General features: G+C 37.6%; 3 protein-coding genes and 1 long non-coding RNA gene across 5 annotated transcripts in view; 3 read left to right on the top strand and 1 right to left on the bottom strand.

Annotated features, from left to right (window-relative positions):
- LOC131466605 (neurocan core protein-like) overlaps positions 1-10,933 on the top strand; it is a 44,812-nt gene extending 33,879 nt beyond the window's left edge. Inside the window, exon 20 of the mRNA XM_058639978.1 lies at positions 9,688-10,933. Within this exon, the coding sequence (XP_058495961.1) occupies positions 9,688-9,809 (122 nt within the window). The 3' untranslated portion in view covers positions 9,810-10,933. The remainder of the gene's footprint in view (positions 1-9,687) is intronic.
- Positions 10,934-11,252: 319 nt separating this feature from the next.
- On the bottom strand, positions 11,253-15,505 carry tm6sf2a (transmembrane 6 superfamily member 2a). The gene is made up of 10 exons (XM_058633926.1): positions 15,042-15,505; positions 14,384-14,487; positions 14,202-14,299; positions 14,011-14,114; positions 13,849-13,931; positions 13,623-13,747; positions 13,229-13,330; positions 13,018-13,110; positions 12,421-12,540; positions 11,253-12,178 (listed from the first exon to the last, which is right to left on the bottom strand). The coding sequence occupies exons 1-10, from the start codon at positions 15,131-15,133 to the stop codon at positions 11,969-11,971; spliced, it is 1,131 nt and encodes a 376-aa protein (XP_058489909.1). The 5' UTR covers positions 15,134-15,505; the 3' UTR covers positions 11,253-11,968.
- A 666-nt stretch (positions 15,506-16,171) lies between these two features.
- Positions 16,172-20,388, top strand: LOC131463245 (uncharacterized). 2 transcript variants are annotated; one of them, XR_009240966.1, is made up of 3 exons: positions 16,172-16,593; positions 17,343-17,432; positions 19,628-20,388. It is a non-coding gene; the product is annotated as an uncharacterized LOC131463245 (long non-coding RNA). The 2 variants fall into 2 exon arrangements; XR_009240968.1 differs by lacking the exon at positions 16,172-16,593 and adding an exon at positions 16,666-17,236.
- Positions 20,389-20,775: 387 nt separating this feature from the next.
- Positions 20,776-22,754, top strand: LOC131467687 (uncharacterized). Its single transcript, XM_058641748.1, has 2 exons — positions 20,776-21,213; positions 21,709-22,754. Exons 1-2 carry the CDS (start codon positions 21,009-21,011, stop codon positions 21,942-21,944), a joined length of 441 nt encoding a protein of 146 aa, XP_058497731.1. The 5' UTR covers positions 20,776-21,008; the 3' UTR covers positions 21,945-22,754.
- The last annotated feature ends 897 nt before the right edge of the window (positions 22,755-23,651 follow it).

Below are 23,651 nucleotides of genomic sequence, written 5' to 3' on the forward strand. Positions count from 1 at the left end.
CCAAAATCAGTCAAAAACGTGATATGTCGTCCAAAATCAGTCAAAAAATCATAGTATAGTATGTCGTCCAAAATCAGTCAAAAAAGTCATAGTATAGTATGTCGTCCAAAATCAGTCAAAAAAGTCATAGTATAGTATGTCGTCCAAAATCAGTCAAAAAAGTCATAGGTTAGTATGTCGTCCAAAATCAGTCAAAAAAGTCATAGGTTAGTATATCGTCCAAAATCAGTCAAAAAAGTCATAGTACAGTATGTCGTCCAAAATCAGTCAAAAAAGTCATAGTATAGTATGTCGTCCAAAATCAGTCAAAAAAGTCATAGTATAGTATGTCGTCCAAAGTGATACCTATAAGTCACACCATTGCAGAAAGACCTTGCTCCAACCAGGGATTGAACCCGGGTCATTTGGCTCCAAAGCAAAAGCATTAACCATTACACCAACCATGTGGTACTTTAGCAGAGTATGTTGCCCAAGATGACGACGAAAAGTCATAGTTTAGTATGTCGTCCAAAATCAGTCAAAAAGTCATCGTGTAATATGTCATCCAAAATCAGTCAAAAAAGTCATAGGTTAGTATGTGATCCAAAATCAGTCAAAAAGGTCATAGTATAGTATGTCGTCCAAAATAAGTCAAAAAAGTCATAGTATAGTATGTTGTCCAAAATGACCCAAAAAAGTCATAGTATAGTATGTCGTCCAAAATCAGTCAAAAAAGTCATAGGTTAGTATGTCGTCCAAAATCAGTCAAAAAAGTCATAGTATAGTATGTCGTCCAAAATCACCCACAAACGTCATGTCGTCCAAAGTGATACCTATAAGTCACACCATTGCAGAAAGACCTTGCTCCAACCAGGGATTGAACCTGGGTCATTTGGCTCCAAAGCAAAAGCATTAACCATTACACCAACCATGTGGTACTTCAGCAGAGTATGTTGCCCAACATGACGAAGAAAAGTCATAGTTAAGTATGTCGTCCAAAATCAGTCAAAAAGTCATTGTGTAATATGTCGTCCAAAATCAGTCAAAAAAGTCATAGTATAGTAGGTCGTCCAAAATCACCCAGAAATGTCATTGTATAGTATGTGATCCAAAATCAGTCAAAAAGGTCATAGTATAGTATGTCGTCCAAAATGACCCAAAAAAGTCATAGTATAGTATGTCGTCCAAAATCAGTCAAAAAAGTCATAGTATAGTATGTCGTCCAAAATCAGTCAAAAAAGTCATAGTAAAGTATGTCGTCCAAAATCAGTCAAAAAAGTCATAGTATAGTATGTCGTCCAAAATCAGTCAAAAAAGTCATAGTAAAGTATGTCGTCCAAAATCAGTCAAAAAAGTCATAGTATAGTATGTCCTCCAAAATCAGTCAAAAAAGTCATAGGTTAGTATGTCGTCCAAAATCAGTCAAAAAAGTCATAGTATAGTATGTCGTCCAAAATCTGTCAAAAAGGTCATAGTATAGTATGTCGTCCAAAATCTGTCAAAAACATCATAGTATAGTATGTCATCCAAAATCAGTCAAAAACGTCATAGTATAGTATATCGTCCAAAATCAGTCAAAAAAGTCATAGGTTAGTATGACGTCCAAAATCAGTCAAAAAAGTCATAGGTTAGTATGTCGTCCAAAATCAGTCAAAAAAGTCATAGTATAGTATGTCGTCCAAAATCACCCACAAACGTCATGTCGTCCAAAGTGATACCTATAAGTCACACCATTGCAGAAAGACCTTGCTCCAACCAGGGATTGAACCTGGGTCATTTGGCTCCAAAGCAAAAGCATTAACCATTACACCAACCATGTAGTACTTCAGCAGAGTATGTTGCCCAACATGACGAAGAAAAGTCATAGTTAAGTATGTCGTCCAAAATCAGTCAAAAAGTCATTGTGTAATATGTCGTCCAAAATCAGTCAAAAAAGTCATAGTATAGTAGGTCGTCCAAAATCACCCAGAAATGTCATTGTATAGTATGTGATCCAAAATCAGTCAAAAAGGTCATAGTATAGTATGTCGTCCAAAATCAGTCAAAAAAGTCATAGTAAAGTATGTCGTCCAAAATCAGTCAAAAAAGTCATAGTATAGTATGTCGTCCAAAATCAGTCAAAAAAGTCATAGGTTAGTATGTCGTCCAAAATCAGTCAAAAAAGTCATAGTATAGTATGTCGTCCAAAATCAGTCAAAAAAGTCATAGTATAGTATGTCGTCCAAAATGACCCAAAAAAGTCATAGTATAGTATGTCGTCCAAAATCAGTCAAAAAAGTCATAGGTTAGTATGTCGTCCAAAATCAGTCAAAAAAGTCATAGTATAGTATGTCGTCCAAAATCACCCACAAACGTCATGTCGTCCAAAGTGATACCTATAAGTCACACCATTGCAGAAAGACCTTGCTCCAACCAGGGATTGAACCTGGGTCATTTGGCTCCAAAGCAAAAGCATTAACCATTACACCAACCATGTGGTACTTCAGCAGAGTATGTTGCCCAACATGACGAAGAAAAGTCATAGTTAAGTATGTCGTCCAAAATCAGTCAAAAAGTCATTGTGTAATATGTCGTCCAAAATCAGTCAAAAAAGTCATAGTATAGTAGGTCGTCCAAAATCACCCAGAAATGTCATTGTATAGTATGTGATCCAAAATCAGTCAAAAAGGTCATAGTATAGTATGTCGTCCAAAATGACCCAAAAAAGTCATAGTATAGTATGTCGTCCAAAATCAGTCAAAAAAGTCATAGGTTAGTATGTTGTCCAAAATCAGTCAAAAAGTCATAGGTTAGTATGTCGTCCAAAATCAGTCAAAAAAGTCATAGTATAGTATGTTGTCAAAAATCAGTCAAAAAAGTCATAGTATAGTATGTCGTCCAAAATCAGTCAAAAAAGTCATAGGTTAGTATGTCGTCCAAAATCAGTCAAAAAGTCATAGGTTAGTATGTGATCCAAAATCAGTCAAAAAGGTCATAGTATAGTATGTCGTCCAAAATAAGTCAAAAAAGTCATAGTATAGTATGTCGTCCAAAATGACCCAAAAAAGTCATAGTATAGTATGTCGTCCAAAATCAGTCAAAAAAGTCATAGTATAGTATGTCGTCCAAAATCAGTCAAAAAAGTCATAGTATAGTATGTCGTCCAAAATCAGTCAAAAAAGTCATAGATTAGTATGACGTCCAAAATCAGTCAAAAACATCATAGTATAGTATGTCGTCCAAAATCAGTCAAAAACGTCATAGTATAGTATATCGTCCAAAATCTGTCAAAAACGTCATAGGTTAGTATGACGTCCAAAATCAGTCAAAAACGTCATAGTAAAATATGTCCTCCAAAATCTGTCAAAAAGGTCATAGTATAGTATGTCGTCCAAAATCTGTCAAAAACATCATAGTATAGTATGTCATCCAAAATCAGTCAAAAACGTCATAGTATAGTATATCGTCCAAAATCAGTCAAAAAAGTCATAGGTTAGTATGACGTCCAAAATCAGTCAAAAAGGTCATAGTATAGTATGTCGTCCAAAATAAGTCAAAAAAGTCATAGTATAGTATGTCGTCCAAAATGACCCAAAAAAGTCATAGTATAGTATGTCGTCCAAAATCAGTCAAAAAAGTCATAGGTTAGTATGTCGTCCAAAATCAGTCAAAAAAGTCATAGTATAGTATGTCGTCCAAAATCACCCACAAACGTCATGTCGTCCAAAGTGATACCTATAAGTCACACCATTGCAGAAAGACCTTGCTCCAACCAGGGATTGAACCTGGGTCATTTGGCTCCAAAGCAAAAGCATTAACCATTACACCAACCATGTGGTACTTCAGCAGAGTATGTTGCCCAACATGACGAAGAAAAGTCATAGTTAAGTATGTCGTCCAAAATCAGTCAAAAAGTCATTGTGTAATATGTCGTCCAAAATCAGTCAAAAAAGTCATAGTATAGTAGGTCGTCCAAAATCACCCAGAAATGTCATTGTATAGTATGTGATCCAAAATCAGTCAAAAAGGTCATAGTATAGTATGTCGTCCAAAATGACCCAAAAAAGTCATAGTATAGTATGTCGTCCAAAATCAGTCAAAAAAGTCATAGGTTAGTATGTTGTCCAAAATCAGTCAAAAAGTCATAGGTTAGTATCTCGTCCAAAATCAGTCAAAAAAGTCATAGTATAGTATGTTGTCAAAAATCAGTCAAAAAAGTCATAGTATAGGATATCGTCCAAAATCAGTCAAAAAAGTCATAGGTTAGTATGTCGTCCAAAATCAGTCAAAAAAGTCATAAGTTAGTATGTCGTCCAAAATCAGTCAAAAAAGTCATAGGTCAGTATGTCGTCCAAAATCAGTCAAAAAAGTCATAGTATAGTATGTCGTCAAAAATGTGACCAAAAACCTATAGTTTACTATGTCGTCCAAAATCAGTCAAAAAAGTCATAGTATAGTATGTCGTCCAAAATCAGTCAAAAAAGTCATAGGTTAGTATGTCGTCCAAAATCAGTCAAAAAAGTCATAGTATAGTATGTTGTCAAAAATGTGACCAAAAACCTATAGTATACTATGTCGTCCAAAATCAGTCAAAAAAGTCGTAGGTTAGTCTGTCGTCCAAAATCAGTCAAAAAAGTCATAGGTTAGTATGTCGTCCAAAATCACCCACAAATGGCATGTCGTCCAAAGTGATACCTATAAGTCACACCATTGCAGAAAGACCTTGCTCCAACCAGGGATTGAACCTGGGTCATTTGGCTCCAAAGCAAAAGCATTAACCATTACACCAACCATGTGGTACTTTAGTAGAGTATGTTGCCCAACATGACGACGAAAAGTCATAGTATAGTATGTCGTCCAAAATCAGTCAAAAAGTCATAGTGTAATATGTTGTCCAAAATCAGTCAAAAAAGTCATAGGTAAGTATGTCGTCCAAAATCAGTCAAAAAGTCATAGTATAGTATGTCATCCAAAATCAGTCAAAAAGGTCATAGTATAGTATGTCGTCCAAAATCACCCAGAAATGTCATTGTATAGTATATCATCCAAAATCATTCAAAAAAGTCATAGTATAGTATGTCGTCCAAAATCAGTCAGAAACGTCATAGTAAAATATGTCGTCCAAAATCTGTCAAAAAGGTCATAGTATAGTATGTCGTCCAAAATCTGTCAAAAAAGTCATAGTATAGTATGTCGTCCAAAATCAGTCAAAAAAGTCATAGGTTAGTATGTCGTCCAAAATCAGTCAAAAAAGTCATAGTATAGTATGTTGTCAAAAATGTGACCAAAAACCTATAGTATACTATGTCGTCCAAAATCAGTCAAAAAAGTCGTAGGTTAGTCTGTCGTCCAAAATCAGTCAAAAAAGTCATAGGTTAGTATGTCGTCCAAAATCAGTCAAAAAAGTCATATATAGTATGTTGTCAAAAATGTGACCAAAAACCTATAGTATACTATGTCGTCCAAAATCAGTCAAAAAAGTCGTAGGTTAGTCTGTCGTCCAAAATCAGTCAAAAAAGTCATAGGTTAGTATGTCGTCCAAAATCAGTCAAAAAAGTCATATATAGTATGTTGTCAAAAATGTGACCAAAAACCTATAGTATACTATGTCGTCCAAAATCAGTCAAAAAAGTCGTAGGTTAGTCTGTCGTCCAAAATCAGTCAAAAAAGTCATAGTATAGTATGACGTCCAAAATCAGTCAAAAACGTCATAGTATAGTATGTCGTCCAAAATCAGTCAAAAAAGTCATAGGTTAGTATGTCGTCCAAAATCAGTCAAAAAAGTCATAGTATAGTATGTTGTCAAAAATGTGACCAAAAACTTATAGTATACTATGTCGTCCAAAATCAGTCAAAAAAGTCGTAGGTTAGTCTGTCGTCCAAAATCAGTCAAAAAAGTCATAGGTTAGTATGTCGTCCAAAATCAGTCAAAAAAGTCATAGCACAGTATGTCGTCCAAAATCACCCACAAATGGCATGTCGTCCAAAGTGATAGCTATAAGTCACACCATTGCAGAAAGACCTTGCTCCAACCAGGGATTGAACCCGGGTCATTTGGCTCCAAAAAAAAAGCACTAATCATTACACCAACCACGTGGTACTTTAGTGGAGTATGTTGCCCAACATGACGACAAAAAGTCATAGTATAGTATGTCATCCAAAATCAGTCAAAAAAGTCATAGTATAGTATGTCGTCCAAAATCACCCAGAAATGTCATTGTATAGTGTGTGATCCAAAATCAGTCAAAAAGCTCATAGTATAGTATGTCGTCCAAAATCAGTCAAAAAAGTCATAGTATAGCGTGTCATCCAAATCAGTCAACAACGTCATAGTATAGTATGTCGCCCCCAAAATCAGTCAAAAAAGTCATAGTATAGCGTGTCGTCCAAAATCAGTCAAAAACGTCATAGTAAAGTATGTCGTCTAAAATCAGTCAAAAAAGTCATAGTATAGTATGTCGTCCAAAATCTGTCAAAAAGGTCATAGTATAGTATGTCGTCCAAAATCTGTCAAGCACATCATAGTATAGTATGTCGTCCAAAATCAGTCAAAAACATCATAGTATAGTATGTCATCCAAAATCTGTCAAAACAGTCATACTATAGTATGTCATCCAAAATCAGTCAAAAAAGTCATACTATAGTATGTCGTCCAAAATCAGTCAAAAAAGTCATACTATAGTATGTCGTCCAAAATCAGTCAAAACGGTCATACTATAGTATGTCATCCAAAATCTGTCAAAAAAGTCATAGTATAGTGTGTCGTCCAAAATTTGTCAAAAAAGTAACACTATAGCATGTGGTCCAAAATTATTCAAAAAAGTCAAAGTATAATTTGTCGTCCAAAATCAGTCAAAAACATCATAGTATAGTATGTCGTCCAAAATCTGTCAAAAAGGTCATACTATAGTATGTCATCCAAAATCAGTCAAAAAAGTCATAGTATAGTATGTCGTCCAAAATCAGTCAAAAACATCATAGTATAGTATGTCGTCCAAAATCTGTCAAAAAGGTCATACTATAGTATGTCATCCAAAATCAGTCAAAAAAGTCATACTATAGTATGTCGTCCAAAATCAGTCAAAAAAGTCATAGTATAGCGTGTCATCCAAATCAGTCAAAACGTCATAGTATAGTATGTCGCCCCCAAAATCTGTCAAAAAAGTCATAGTATAGTGTGTCGTCCAAAATTTGTCAAAAAAGTAACACTATAGCATGTGGTCCAAAATTATTCAAAAAAGTCAAAGTATAATTTGTCGTCCAAAATCAGTCAAAAAAGTCATAGTATAGTATGTCGTCCAAAATCAGTCAAAAACATCATAGTATAGTATGTCGTCCAAAATCTGTCAAAAAGGTCATACTATAGTATGTCATCCAAAATCTATCAAAAAAGTCATAGTATAGTATGTCGTCCAAAATCAGTCAAAAAAGTCATAGTATAGTATGTCGTCCAAAATCTGTCAAAAAAGTCATAAGTTAGTATGTCGTCCAAAATCAGTCAAAAAAGTAATAGGTTAGTATGTTGTCCAAAATCAGTCAAAAAAGTCATAGGTTAGTATGTCGTCCAAAATCAGTCAAAAAAGTCATAGGTTAGTATGTCGTCCAAAATCAGTCAAAAAAGTCATAGTATAGTTTGTCGTCCAAAATCAGTCAAAAAAGTCATAGGTTAGTATGTCGTCCAAAATCAGTCAAAAAAGTAATAGGTTAGTATGTCGTCCAAAATCAGTCAAAAAAGTCATAGGTTAGTATGTCGTCCAAAATCTGTCAAAAAAGTCATAGGTTAGTATGTCGTCCAAAATCAGTCAAAAAAGTAATAGGTTAGTATGTCGTCCAAAATCAGTCAAAAAAGTCATAGGTTAGTATGTCGTCCAAAATCAGTCAAAAAAGTCATAGGTTAGTATGTCGTCCAAAATCAGTCAAAAAAGTCATAGGTTAGTATGTCGTCCAAAATCAGTTAAAAAAGTCATAGTATAGTTTGTCGTCCAAAATCACCCAAAAAAGTCATAGTAAAATATGTCGTCCAAAATCTGTCAAAAAAGTCATAGGTTAGTATGTCGTCCAAAATCAGTCAAAAAAGTAATAGGTTAGTATGTCGTCCAAAATCAGTCAAAAAAGTCATAGGTTAGTATGTCGTCCAAAATCGGTCAAAAAAGTAATAGGTTAGTATGTCGTCCAAAATCAGTCAAAAAAGTCATAGGTTAGTATGTCGTCCAAAATCAGTCAAAAAAGTCATAGTATAGTTTGTCGTCCAAAATCACCCAAAAAAGTCATAGTATAATATGTGGTCCAAAATCTGTCAAAAAGGTCATACTATAGTATGTCATCCAAAATCAGTCAAAAAAGTCATACTATAGTATGTCGTCCAAAATCAGTCAAAAAAGTCATAGTATAGCGTGTCATCCAAATCAGTCAAAACGTCATAGTATAGTATGTCGCCCCCAAAATCTGTCAAAAAAGTCATAGTATAGTGTGTCGTCCAAAATTTGTCAAAAAAGTAACACTATAGCATGTGGTCCAAAATTATTCAAAAAAGTCAAAGTATAATTTGTCGTCCAAAATCAGTCAAAAAAGTCATAGTATAGTATGTCGTCCAAAATCAGTCAAAAACATCATAGTATAGTATGTCGTCCAAAATCTGTCAAAAAGGTCATACTATAGTATGTCATCCAAAATCTATCAAAAAAGTCATAGTATAGTATGTCGTCCAAAATCAGTCAAAAAAGTCATAGTATAGTATGTCGTCCAAAATCTGTCAAAAAAGTCATAAGTTAGTATGTCGTCCAAAATCAGTCAAAAAAGTAATAGGTTAGTATGTTGTCCAAAATCAGTCAAAAAAGTCATAGGTTAGTATGTCGTCCAAAATCAGTCAAAAAAGTCATAGGTTAGTATGTCGTCCAAAATCAGTCAAAAAAGTCATAGTATAGTTTGTCGTCCAAAATCAGTCAAAAAAGTCATAGGTTAGTATGTCGTCCAAAATCAGTCAAAAAAGTAATAGGTTAGTATGTCGTCCAAAATCAGTCAAAAAAGTCATAGGTTAGTATGTCGTCCAAAATCTGTCAAAAAAGTCATAGGTTAGTATGTCGTCCAAAATCAGTCAAAAAAGTAATAGGTTAGTATGTCGTCCAAAATCAGTCAAAAAAGTCATAGGTTAGTATGTCGTCCAAAATCAGTCAAAAAAGTCATAGGTTAGTATGTCGTCCAAAATCAGTCAAAAAAGTCATAGGTTAGTATGTCGTCCAAAATCAGTTAAAAAAGTCATAGTATAGTTTGTCGTCCAAAATCACCCAAAAAAGTCATAGTAAAATATGTCGTCCAAAATCTGTCAAAAAAGTCATAGGTTAGTATGTCGTCCAAAATCAGTCAAAAAAGTAATAGGTTAGTATGTCGTCCAAAATCAGTCAAAAAAGTCATAGGTTAGTATGTCGTCCAAAATCGGTCAAAAAAGTAATAGGTTAGTATGTCGTCCAAAATCAGTCAAAAAAGTCATAGGTTAGTATGTCGTCCAAAATCAGTCAAAAAAGTCATAGGTTAGTATGTCGTCCAAAATCAGTCAAAAAAGTCATAGGTTAGTATGTCGTCCAAAATCAGTCAAAAAAGTCATAGTATAGTTTGTCGTCCAAAATCACCCAAAAAAGTCATAGTATAATATGTGGTCCAAAATGACCTCCTTTGTACTCACCTGCTGTAGGAACATGTCTTAAAACGTCTTTGTTTCCCTTCTATTTGTAGCCCGGCGATCACACCGGTACCGACGACACCACCACAATCAGCACCATGAACGCCACAGCCACAGGAGACATGGAGGAGGAGAGGGACACAAGGCCAGAGAGGACACACACAGCTTCTACTGAACCAAATAACACAACGTCTGCAATGCCTAGGTGCTAACCATGGCCTTTAAAGAAAGACAGTCGTTTATATCACTCGCTTTTCTTTTCCCGCTTTATGATCATGCTCTCTGTTTAACCGATAACAGGTTTTCTTACTGTCTCATGACGTTTATCTCTATAATCCCACCTCTTTGGGTGTTTTGATGCTTTTCTTTTTTTTGGTTTGCGATCTCTCTTCCTTTTTAACCAAGGTCCATGCGAACACTAACTCTTAGCACTAACTCAAATGAACGCCGTCCGTCCCCAGATATTTCAGTATAGTAGACCCGTCACCTGTCTATGAACTGAAGCCCTCTTTAGGCAGCAGTATGTGAACCTGTGTGAGCGTATGTATGTAGGAGAGAGACATCTATAAAGTGCTGAGTCACTTTAATTTCTAAAAGTTAACCTCTTCTACATTAAAACGCGACTCACATCCTAGTATTCTGTTAACAAGCACAGATGTAATTGATGCAAGACAGCATTCAGCCCTTGGTAGCCCTGACTCTTTTTTTTGTACGTGTACTGTAGCGGTTACTTCTTTTTTGTTTCCATAGAGTAACTGAATAGTTGTTCTGTCTTAATCTTACTGACATTTGCTGTTTTTTGTGTACTGTTACTATTTATTATTGATCATTTGCAAGTGAATATGCTTTATTAACTCCAGAGGAACCAATGTAACATCTTTTTCTATACAAGTCCAACAATCAATCAGTAATAAAATTAATCATTTGATTGCCTCTAATCTCTGTATTGTAAATATTGTGGTGTTTGTTATTAGCTGATCTTGGTCAATCATCGTGTCCAATTCCAATAGACGCCCTCTAACTCCATATAAAAGCACCCTCAACTAATACATATAATCCAGTGACAGTTAGTTTGGATGGGATTATACGCTACTTTCTTGAGGTAACTACTTGATTGTATCTGAATTGCTAAATTCTTTTGATCTTTGCACGGCTATATTTACATGATGGGTAGAATGTCACACTTTTTTTTGTCTCTGGTCCTTTTTGATATTTGATGGGTCATCCACTATTTTGGTGTTCTTATGACTTTTTGTCCTGCTGTTGTATTTCATTCTTAATAAAGTGAGAAAAAATGAACACGCTTACCGTTTATTCTTCACTTGCCTTGAACTTAACTAAATGTCTTCAGATTAGCAGCAAGGAGAAAAACTGCCCGGACCAAGCATGGTTGTAACGCATCATGTGACCATTTGTGTTGCAGCAGTGTGTCACCGCTCGTCTGATCCCTGGTTCACTGCTTATCAGTTTGACAGCAGCAGCAGTTCAGTGCACATAGGGCACAATGATATCACCGGATGGGGACAATATTGACTTCTGCAGAAAGTGTGTCATCTGTCGGTTTCATACATAATTCTAAAACCTTAAAGGCTCAGATATGATCAGAGAGACTCGCAGATATTGCAACATTTGGTTTTATTTTACAAAATAAAAACTACAGCAGACACGGACACAACCATTACTTGAATTAGTCGAATCAATGGACAGAATTTTTAACTAATTTATCAACCAAAAACACAGAATCATTTCTAATTTCAGCTATTGTGTTGTCTCTTTTTGTTGTATGTGTCAATGAAATCTTAAAGTCTCACGCAGATGTAGCTCTAGTGGCAACATGTGCAACCAGACCCTGCACAGCTTCAGTTTCCCCAGTTAAACTTCAGAAACATCTGCTCCCATTTTCCCCGTCACAAACTCTGAAGTTATTTATTTTCTGGTGAAAGTTATTGGTTGTGTTCATTTACCCTCATAGTTTTAGATCAGTAAAAACAAAGTCTAAGCTGTACTGACTTTATTTTCCAGCAGTGTGTTGTCAACCTGTATATTCAAGGTAGTTTGTGAAGACACCATCTGGGTATCTACAGTATATGAGTCACCTCAAAGCTGTGCAAGATGATCACAGCCCTCAACTTCATCTACTGCTTTCTTATCAGAGTCCAAAAGTCCATGCAGGGAGTGCTGATCGTCGTGATTGATGCTTTTAGATTTTCTCCGGGTTTTACGGCCAAAAATGTGTGTGTTTGAAGCAGTTTGTGCACTAAAGAGAGTCCCCAGAAAACATTAGCCTTGTCATGGTGTGAGGTATTCTTTTAGAGTCTGTGGCCAGTGTACCGTTCAGTCTTTCTTCTTCTCGTCGCTTGTCTGGCCCTTGGGAACAGGTTTCATAAAAAAGGCAGGATTGGTGTAGCAGCGCAGGGCCAGCAGAATTGGCACAGCAGCAAGCAACACGTTGAGGGTGATAACAGGCCACCTTTTGTCGACTGGGACCCGGTACGTGTAGGGAGTGCGTGAGTGCAAAGATGCACCAATATGACACCACTGGCTCTGAAGAGAATAATGGCACAAGCAGAAGAAAGATAACATCAGACATTTTTAAAATAAGGTTTTCAAACGCCATTTCTTTTTCTTTTTTTGGAAAAAAATACTTTTAAACTGCAATTTATTTTTTTTTTTTATATAGAATTTTAAATCTAAATTTGATTATTTATTTGTATAGGACAATAAACCTCCCATATCTTGTATCTTGAACAAGATTACAACAGCAAAATCACATAATAACCAGTTACCTGAGCCATGGCTCCGGCAAAAAAGATAGTCCAGTCCAACATCCAGCTGCACCCAGGTGTTTTCAGACCATAGACGAGAACAGCCAGCAGGGGCAGAGCATAAAAGAAATACACCAGCATCTAAAAGAAGTGTGCAGAAAGATGAGCAACAATATACAGTATATTTTAAATATATATAGTATTGTGCAAAGGTCTTAGGGCACAGTGTTCATTGGCATATGAATTTGAATGATGTGACTGAACGTTGGTCTTATATATATATATATATATATATATATGAGAGTCAGGGCTACCAAGGGCTGATATGATGAAAGGCTGACGCATGTCTTGAACACACTGGTGAAATAGACCTTTTTCACAGCAGATGTTTTACAGCATGAAATAGTCGGACAAACACAGGATTTTACAGTAACATTAATTAAGGTTCCACTCATGGCTCATGCTATTGTTCAAGTCTGAGGGGAGGTCACACTAAATACTCAACACATTAACCTGTTATTTAAAAACTGCACACACGTTTCCCAGATTTCCTGGATGTGTTCCAATAAAGTGATTGAGAAATAATTATACAGCATCGCTAGAAACACTAAAACGTACCGTAACTCTGGGGAAGCCAACTGGGTCTTTGAGATATGGCTCATACTGATAGATGTAGGTGAAACAGGTGTCCAGAGGACAGTCGAGCACCACCTGGAGCAGAGCATGTGGAGAGACACTGTATTAATGTCATACATGTTCACTGATATCAGCGTGACTTAAGGCAGGAACACTTAAAGAACGATACAAGCGCTGACTCGGTTTTACTCACAAAGCCTCTGAAGACAGAGAAGGCCATCGCTCCCATCAACAGAAGAGAGAGGAGCAGGTCGACCGGTCGGGACAGCAAACCTTTCTTCTGCTCTTCTGCAACCTTCTCAACACACAGGAATTCTCATTTAATGTGTAAAGTAGGTTTAATACCATAACAGTGATTAATGCCAAGATAATACAGCAAACGATTGATTTAGCAAATATGTTGTCAGTCATAGTCCAATAACATGAATTATATGTGTGACAATAGAAAAAAAACAAATACTCTCACTCTTTTAGGTGATATTTTTAATCACTGAGAAGTTCATATAAAATCTAAATGGGGGGAAAAGGGTCCAGACCTCTATTCAGATGTTTAGAATACGGTAAATGTCTCTAAATGTGTAATTTACCTTGTCTGCTGTGATAACTGGCATCTCTCTGGGTCTGGTAAAGAGCAGGGAGGCGGCCCAGAAAGGCACCACGAAGAAGGGCACGTTCCTCCAAAAGGCTGGCCGAATGTTTGAGCCATATTTACCTGCACGACATGTTTACACCATCAGACAAGACTCCGTGATCTACAGTACATCCACACAGTGCACATCAGTGCAAAACACTGATTCTTCAGGCAGCTCTCACCAATGACCACTCCGGGAATGAGAACAATTTGATGGGCGATGGAGGAGCCGGCCCACAGCAGGCCCAGGCTCCGATACGACTTCCTGAACACAGAGAAAATTCACACATTTTATTAAGAGCGGACTCGAGACAAACATAGATAGAGGTCAAACCACAGCTTACCCTTTGAACATGCGATGGATGATTGTTTGGAAGAGGACAAAGTGGACAATTCCTTCCCAGTAAGACATCATAACAGCGTAGGCAGAGCTCAGATGGGGCTCACCCTGAAGAGATGGCGACATATAACAAAGACAACCTTTACTTTGAACACAGGGAGAAACCTTTTAGAAGCTTGATGTAAGTTATCTTACCATCTTTAGATAAAAGCCCATGAAGCCAGAGATGAAGCCGTCCTGCTCTAAAGCGTTGATCAGACCGACCATGCAGGTGAAGGAGAACTCTGCAAACACTGCAGAAACACACAAAACACAACATTGCTGCATCTTCACGCCACCTTTGCACTGCTGATAAATGTGTCTGTATCTTACTGTACCGTAGAATAAAGGGTCCACTTGGTTCTTGTGCTGCACAGTGACGAGGAGGACGAAAAGAACTGACCCTAAAATGACCATTCCCATCCCCAGGATAGGTAAAGGTCTGAGGAGCGAGAGTAAGAGTTCATGTGGACACTGCAAGAATTTAACTCTAAATAACTATGACAAGGAGGTCATGTTTTTGTTTGTCTGTTTGTTTGTGAGCAGCATGACTCTGAGGTTTGCACTCTCAGAGTCAGTGATAGATGAACAGAAAATGCATTGGTGTGAAAACAGCCAATTTCAAGACACTCCCGGTTATGAGACTCTTCTAAAGTCTATTAAGCGGATCAGTGGATTTATGGTGCAATGCATCCAGACAGCAGGCTGACTCAGTGGGAGCACACGCACGCACATGCAGGCACACACACACACGCACGACTTCAGGAGACATTACACTGACTGGCATTCATTTTACTGGAGACTTACTCTAACCCTAAACCCACATCATCCTAACATACAACATGTCTTTTCCTTAAAATGTAATATTTTAATTTTTACTTGCTGTTTGTCCTTATAAGGAAGACAAAGTCCCCATAATGTGACTTTGTCAACATATTTAGGTTTCTTCAATATCCATAATACCTGGAACACACACATACACACACACACACTTACTCCTGAAGTGCAGGGATGTTGTTCAAGGTGTATAAAACTCCAGGAGCCAAGAGGGAAATGAGAAACACGGAGACCTCCACCGGCGGGATCATTGTTCAAACTTATTGTTTGACCTACAGAGGGGTAAAAAGAGAAACGTCCAGAATAATATTCCCAGGTAAACGACGCGCCTAACGACGCATGTTGGAAACCAGCGTCCTCTCCGCCACTGCTCGCCAAGGGAAGGGGACACTTTAAAGGAGTGTCAGCCCCGTTGGCTTTTGATCTGTGATGAAACAACACACTGCTGCTCCAATTTTCTGCTATCTATCAGGTCTCAAAGTTCAACCGTGCACTTGTGTCTGACTGCTGACGATCTAAAGGACACGTGCGCAAAGTGCAGGTAATGATTGCCGATCCGTGCGTAAAATACGCATTTATCTTTCTTTGATGGATTGTATATTTGGTCACTGTTGATTACCATTAAAGTCCATAACAGGAGACTCCACGTGTTGCTGGTGAATCATCCAGACCACTAAGGATTATTCAGCATTCACTTTAGTAGAGACTGCCCCCTGCTGGAAGCGCCTTTCTACCCCTGAACCATTTATTTGTGCTTTTGTGTTTTAGCAGCCTTCACTATTTGGATTCTAGGTACATGATGAGTCTGTGAAGACTTTTTTCCCCCAGCTTTTTTAATCATTGTCACATTGCATAGGTTGAATTGTTGTCTCCTCCTTGTGGCCCCAGGAGTTCTTTTAAGGAGCCATCTGTCCTGTTTGGTGTAAGATTAAGATTAACTACTCCATCTGATGTCTCTGGTCTGATTTAATTCTGGATTATATTATAATTATGTGAAAGAGAACATACATATCAGACCAAATATTGTATTGGATTATGTTGTTGTTTGGCTAGTTTGTTGTTAAAAACAAATCATATCATATAATTACATCTCTTGGAGGAATTTATTGCATTAATAGTGGCTCATGCCACTGCAGATCATGACCACGTGCATTATGCAACAACATCTTATGGATGAACAACATTTGTAAAGCAGGCCTTCATCTAATGCAACTTTATCTTCTGTAACAAAGCGGCTGAAGAGGATTATGCTGCTGTAGCCGCAGAAACTTAATGACCAGTGGAAAGAGAGAGCAGAGGGGTGGGGACTTCACAAAGAGAGAAGAAGCTCACTGATTCAATCAGACGTACATATAACCCTTGGCCCACACAGCAGACAGCTTTTTTAAATTGTCATCTTATTCTGCCACGATGCTGCACCCTTTAATCATCTTCATCATGACAGTAAACACCTCTCTAACCATCGTCTACTGGATGTTCATCATGGGAGATGCTTACTTAAAGTGGGCAACGGAGCCAGAAGACAAACCGAAGAGGCTGGTCACCCCGGCCTGAGGGAGTCACTGTCAATATGGACCTACTTGACTGAGTGACTAGGTGTTATTTTGCTTAAAGCTAGTGCAGCTTGTAGTGCTTTTCTGAAGAAACTCTAGAACCCGACCGTGGACGTGAATGGATGGTACAGTAAGAAAGAAAGCAGTCTTCGTCACAGGTAGAGTCTGGCATTTATTTAAACCTTTTACACACGAGAATATGTTGATGATTTATTGTCTGTGAATTTGTCTTGTAGCAATATTCTTGGCACCAGCTCAAACAGGTCAACAGGTACCTCAGGTGATGGTACTGTAAATGAACTCCATCCTCTGTTTTGCTGTTTGCTGACTCTGGGAAAGGGTGTTGCTTATGACGGTGGCATGAGTCAACCAAATCCTTCCAAGGATTACCATAGAAGATACAGCCTTATTCTCCTGACCATCTCCGTCCTGAGACACCCTCAGAAACCTCACTGCTTTTCAATCCGTCGCACACACATTCATCTCATTTTTTTTTCCTTCACCTTGAGTTCCTTCTTCAAACGTAGCTTCTTTTTTTTTAACATCGCTCAACATGACGCATGTCTTCTACTACGGCCTCCACCCAGTCTCTTGGTTCATTCTCTTTGCGAATGTAGCCATCACCATAATAGAATGGCATTTCCTTATTTCTCAGTTTTTGCAAATGCGAAAGTCTACAAAGGAGGATGAGTCTAAATCCTAGAGAGAGCGATCTATGGCTCACCATGATGCTCCACCAACAGTGAATAGATGAAAGTGCATTTTAAAATCAGAATTTACTTGTAGCGCAAATCATTGATGGTGGGTTTTATTTTTCATTCCGGGTATGCAGTGAGAGAGCACCTTCTACGGTAAGCCTTTTGTGTGCATGACCTTAACCTTCTGTCATGTTTGTGGTTGTTTCTAGAACGATCTGTGTACAACACATGCTAAATTGAAAGACCTTGTCATGCACAAGTCAAAGAAAAAAGTAGAGGAGCTGTTTCAAGTCTTCAAGGTAAGGAGGTTTTTTTGTATTTGTATTGAAGGGCTGGTTGCCATATTTCTCTTTATTAATGTCATGTGCCTCTTTCATAAGTGGAAGATATATACACACCCATGGGAATATTTACTGCGCCCATCTGTTCTGTTACAAAGCAAGAAATGAGCTGTAAAAATCTAATTTCATACAGTATTAGTGAAATGATGTGACAGGATATTTATGGAATAAGTGGTGGTTAAAGCATGTGGTGTAAAAGGATGTCAGTTTAAACCCAAGAGGAATGGTTTTACTGTAATATGCTGTAAATATCCTATGTATCCATATGCAATATGGTCATGGAGGACCATAAGCCTCTTTGGCGTATTACTGCCTACCTCTCCTCACTCATATCTCTAATCCCTGCAGATGGAAAGCTGATATAACTCTGTGACAGACTCAATCCTATTAACTATGTCTGTCCTATATTCACCTCTCCTTCATCTCACATTCTTTGCTCCACTGGAAATTTACCTAAGAATCCCCCTTTCTGAAAATCTTATAGGGGGGGTGCTGGGGTTTAAGTCTAGACGCCAGATTATGCGAAGTGGCACACTTATGCTGTGAGATTCTTCTTGTCTGGTGAACTATGCATTGGTAGCACTGTGACATTCGCACCTGAGAGACAGTATGATAACTTTTTAACAATAAACAATTTGTCAACCCTGCCATTCTTTTCAAGTTCCAGAAAATGTTTTAAATCTTCTAATACTCAGTCCCTCTTCACCCTCCTCCTCTTCCTCGTCCCCTCTGATGCACCTGTATCACCAGTTTTCCACTGATGGAGCTTGGATCTACTACAAGACAATGAATCGGAGAAAGAAATGAATGTTGTCACTCAAAGAAACTGCCCTAAAGTTACATCGTAGTCATAGCCAGCCTCTCCTTTTAAAAGGAGCGTCTGATCTTTTAGTCAAAATCAACTCTACCAAATCACCCACAAGCCAACAATCAGTCATGTCCCTGAACGCCTCAGGAGGAGCTTCACTTTTGAACCTCACACAGATGGTGTTTGAGCAGCGACGACTCCTCCAGCTGCCCAGAAGAAAGGAGGAGGAGGCCTATTTTGTGGACTACATCCCCCCAGCAAGAGATGCTGTAACTCTGCCACATAATGTGGTCTATGTTCTCATTGGGGTGGTGTTGGTTTTAGTGGCCACTTACTCAATAGTGGGACACCTGATTAAAGATTTGATGCATGACCTGGCAGGTAACCCCAGGCTGTGTCTTCTCCTCCCCACTGCCCCATGTTGGTGTCCGTGTTTGTGATTCGTCACCAAGTCCTTTTTCTTACTCTTTATCGTGGAATCAAAGTGGTGTCAACATTTCGTCTTCCCATTTTTTGTCCTTTTTTGGTGACCGTGTTTGTTTGATGACTTTCCTTCAGATTTATCCTGAGGTTTGTGTGTTAAAGTGTTAAAGTTGCCCTACCGTTTCTCTGTCATATCATTAAGATACATAATAAAACATGGTTAAACTGAATGAAGAACAAAACATGATTATTCCACTGTTTGCTAAAGGTCTGGTGTGTCAAATTTAGGTTTAATCTGACAATTTCAGTCTACAATCATGTTATTATATTAACTGTTGTTTTTCATTACCCAGAATTACCCATTTTGACCACCATGTTTTTACAGTAGCCCACAATAGAAAAAAAATAAACACGTTTAAGCCAACTGAAGGCCACATCGGTTCTCCAACACACTTGGAAGTAAAGGGTAAAGTGAGGGATATTCAGCTGCAACGTGGGATTTCACCAATTAATATTACTAAATTTCACACACTGTACCTTTAAGCAACATAGACATGCAGACATTTCATCGAAGATCATTTATTTCCCCAAATTCAATTAGATATTTCCTGCATACCAAAGTGCTACATTCTTGCAAACTCCATACATTTGTGTAGCATAGAAAATGGAATCTAAATGCATGTTAACATCATTATTTTACTTCCAGAGCCACAGAAAATAGAAAATAATATGGAATATATATATATATATGTGTGTGTATATATATATATATATATATATGTACATACAAGCCATGTACATACATATATATATATACATATATGTGTATATATGACTCTTTACAGGCTTCACACAATAATTGAATTAAACTTCATGTATGTTTAAAAACACTATTATTAACTGAAAAAATTCTCTCTCACAGACTGGATTCTTGGTCCCAAACCAGTGGAGGATGACACAGAGGAAGGCAGAGCAGACAGTGAAGAAGAATGACGACTGACTATCTCTAGTGCGCTAATGGGAAAAGACATGCTGAGGATGGAGAAGGAAAAAGATGGGCTGGTTCCCGGTTTCCACCTGGGAGATGGAGAGTTTCATCATCCATCCACTCACTCCTGCTCCACTGAGAACTGCCATCTCATCATTGTACCCTGGCGAAAAAAGGATATCTCATAGCGTGACCTTCACCTGCCCTGTGGCTCCTTATGTCACTTCCCTCTGAGTTTTTTGTGAATCCAATTTAGTCACAGACGTAGTTGAAGTGCATTTTTGTCACATCTCATCTCAGTGCAGTGCCCAGTGTTGTCTCTTTGCCGTAGTGATGCTGAAGCTTGTTGTAGTTTGTGCTGAACTGACAAGAAAATCTCCTAACGACATCATCAATGAAAAAGTTGATGAAACCGCGGTCTACTGTCAATCGTCTCATTATCATGCATTTTATTTGGAGATTGTAAATCTAAAAATTGCATAACTTGAAGGCCCTTCAATGGATGGGATAAATCTGTAACATATTAATCATTTTAATTATGAAATTGAATTAAATTTCTGTTCATTTTTCCATAAATGTCATTTAATCGTGTTCATGCTTGTTGCTGTAATGTGTTACCGATGAAAACGTACATGTGTTTTCCTGTTCTGATTTCTGGATCAAACTTTCTCTCCAGTAAACAACCCACTAATACAGTTGTGTCTTGTCCGCTTTCATTAATCCATCTTACCTCACTCTAAACCCTGGCTGAGTCAGCGGCAGTGACCTTCGTTCATATATGCCAGGGATTAGTCTATATTAGCCATATTAAACACTTGTCTGTGTAGATTCTCATTCATCCAGGTCATCGTTATCCAAAATTCATCTCCAAGAAAAAACTTTTCTTGGAGATTTTACATTGAGTCCAAAGTTTCAATGTGTTTTGGATGTCCAGTAATGAGGCACACGGACAGCATTCGTAGACAGACAGATAGATGTTTCTCTGTATCCTTGGAAGCTGCTTCCACAGCCATTCCTCTGACCTTGAATGACCTCAAGCCACTGCAGCTAATCTTTTTTTTTTCCAACTGAGCAGCTTGACATGCAGACAGACTGGCAGAGAAACAAAATGAAAACACCATCAGGGTGAGAGATATAGATGTACTTTCCTTAGAAGGTTAACTTAAAGACAGTTAATGAAATGGGTTATTCATATTCTAGTTACATGAAGTAACAGGGATTTCCGTCTTAATGCCACGACAGTGATGAAACAGAAATATTAAGTGGATATCCCACTGGCTGACTGTAGCAGACTTTTGAAGACTACCACGCGACGATGGACGGGCCGACGGAGAGCTTGAATATTCATTACAAGGAGGATGACGGGACCGTGTTTTTTGAGTCGTATATACCTCCATCTCGGGACGCCATCCACCTGCCTACATATGTGCTCTACCTGCTCATGGCTGTCTTCATCTTGCTGGCTGTTCTTTACGCCATCATAGGGCACCTCATCAAGGACCTCATCCACGACTGTGCAGGTTTGTTACTGTTATTGCTTCAGTGCATTCATTTGACATTTTTCCCTTCATTTCCTTATGTTTTCTAACGTGTGTATATGCATGTTGGTATAGATTATATGTACAGGAGTGTATATGTCTGGTTTTATGTATATATATTAATATATAGTAAGAATTAGTAAGAATTATGTGATGAAATGTTGATGTCAACATTTCAAGGAGAAGGGGTGAAATGTTTTAAACTTCTTCTCACTCCTTTTTAATCATGAGAAGAAGCTAATGAATGTGAATGATTTGATTTGTATGTCTGCTTGCGAAGTGAACATTTGTTCTTCATTATGTTCAAAATAAAATAATAAATAAAGTAAAATCTGTAGCTCTTAACAAAACAGAACAGTGCATATTGCCACAATTATTTTAAACACTGAGCTTCTTTCTTGCATCATAACCTTTATTCCTCCTACACATTCTTCTTCTTCTTCTTCTTCTTCTTCTCCTCCTCCGGCTGTGTTCCAGATTGGATACTTGGAGAACAGCCTGAGGAAGTGGTGGTAAACTATTGTGAGGCAAAGGATAAGTTTGTGGCTGACTGGTGCCCGGAGACCTCGCCTGAACTGGAGGCGATGGCACGGGCTGAGGAGAACAAGAATGTTGACAGGGACTTCATTAAAGCCCCTGCCATCTGGATCATCTCCACCGAGCCTCAGGTGTCCAGGACAGGACCCCGAGTGGCTTTTGGGAGGAGTACTTAGTAAAGAAAGACTTGTTGTTATCTTATTTTCTTAATCTGGGATAAATACATTATTCCTGCAGGATTTTTCTATTGTGTAATGATGGGCGGGTTATTCCTTTCATGTTGGGGCTAAAGCTTGAATGGTCTTAGAAGGACATCTAGTGTTGGTTGTGGTAACTGATTTACAACAGCACAGAAATCATACTGTAGTATACACACACACACACACACACAGTGAGCAGAACATATTAGATGAACAAACAATACAGAACATGTTTTTGCCATTACATCTCAGATTATTTCAAATCTCATCACAATCGTGCGTATCTCTGTTAATAGCTGAACATATGTGTAATGTACATTTGTACAGTATGTCTCTGTAGCATCTATTCATGCTCATCCTAAGAATGAATATGCACAGTTGCAAAAATCAGTACAATTATATACAATACGGTTAGAAATACTGCACTAAAACAAACATAACAGGAAAAAAAAAAACATTTAGCTAATGTCCTAATAATAATAATAACACAATAATTAACTTTATATACATATGCAGCATGGATGAATTCATTACACGTATTCATGGGTCAAATGTGTGAATATAAAACATGTGTAATAATAAATTTCAAATATATAAAATGTCCTCATGTTACACATCAGATTGTTTTATCAGCATTTTGGAATGATTCTTTAAAGATGTCACACTAGATGACATGTCTGTACAATGTAATTTATAAATGCAGTAGCATACAATGATGAAAAGATCGATCGATCGATTTTAATCACAGTATGATAATGATGACAATACTACTGCTGCTCATGATAATAATAATAATAGCCTTGCAACTGGACACACACACACTTGGGAGAGAAAGAATATGGTAAGTATGATTTAAACCAGCAGAGGGCAGTATCTGAGATCCCAAGAGTCTGCTTCAGTCTCTGTAATAGAATCCATTCCAACTATTTGGATATTTGGGGCATTTGAATAACAGTGTGAACCTTGACCCTCTCTCAAGAATGACATAAAACAACCCTAATGAGAACAGTTAGGCCTTGTTTGTGTACAATAATCCTGTCATAATAAAATAAAATAACCCTAATCTTTACCAGACTAACCAAAAAAAAAAAATGTGGAAACTCTGGCCTCAAGAGAGGTCACTGTGGTTCATAGAGGGCTCATATGTTACCTGTAACCACAGCTGAAACGGTAAAGGAAATACAGTATTTTCTCTTTCATAAAAATGATTTATTCTCGAGACTCATGTTTGATGCCTTAGTCCTTCTTGTCCAAAGCTGTTTCTGTCTCGTCTTAAAGACAAAACACACATTAGTTCTTCTGTGGCTTCTAACAGGATCAATAAAGAAAAACATGTTCATCTGCTTGCATAATTTAAGACTGGTGGGATTTCTAATCTAAGAAAGTAAATAGTACCAACATAGAGATATATATTCAGAATCTGATAAAAGAATTGAGAAAAGGCTGTTCTGAAAACATTGAGATGATGAGGATTGCTGACTCACCTTGTAATTCAAATAAAGAATAAACTTAAAATCATTATGATGCTGCCGTGTTTGTTAAATTCGACCAAATTTGACATTTGTTCAATTTTTTTATTTTATTCTATCAGATCTTTTATTCATAAAACTTGACAGAACACACAACTTCCTCTGTTGTTGTAGGAATGTGTCTCTCATGTGTCTCAGGTCCCACTGTCTGATC

This window comes from Solea solea, chromosome 1 (assembly GCF_958295425.1).
Source record: "Solea solea chromosome 1, fSolSol10.1, whole genome shotgun sequence".
Lineage (NCBI taxonomy): Eukaryota > Metazoa > Chordata > Actinopteri > Pleuronectiformes > Soleidae > Solea > Solea solea.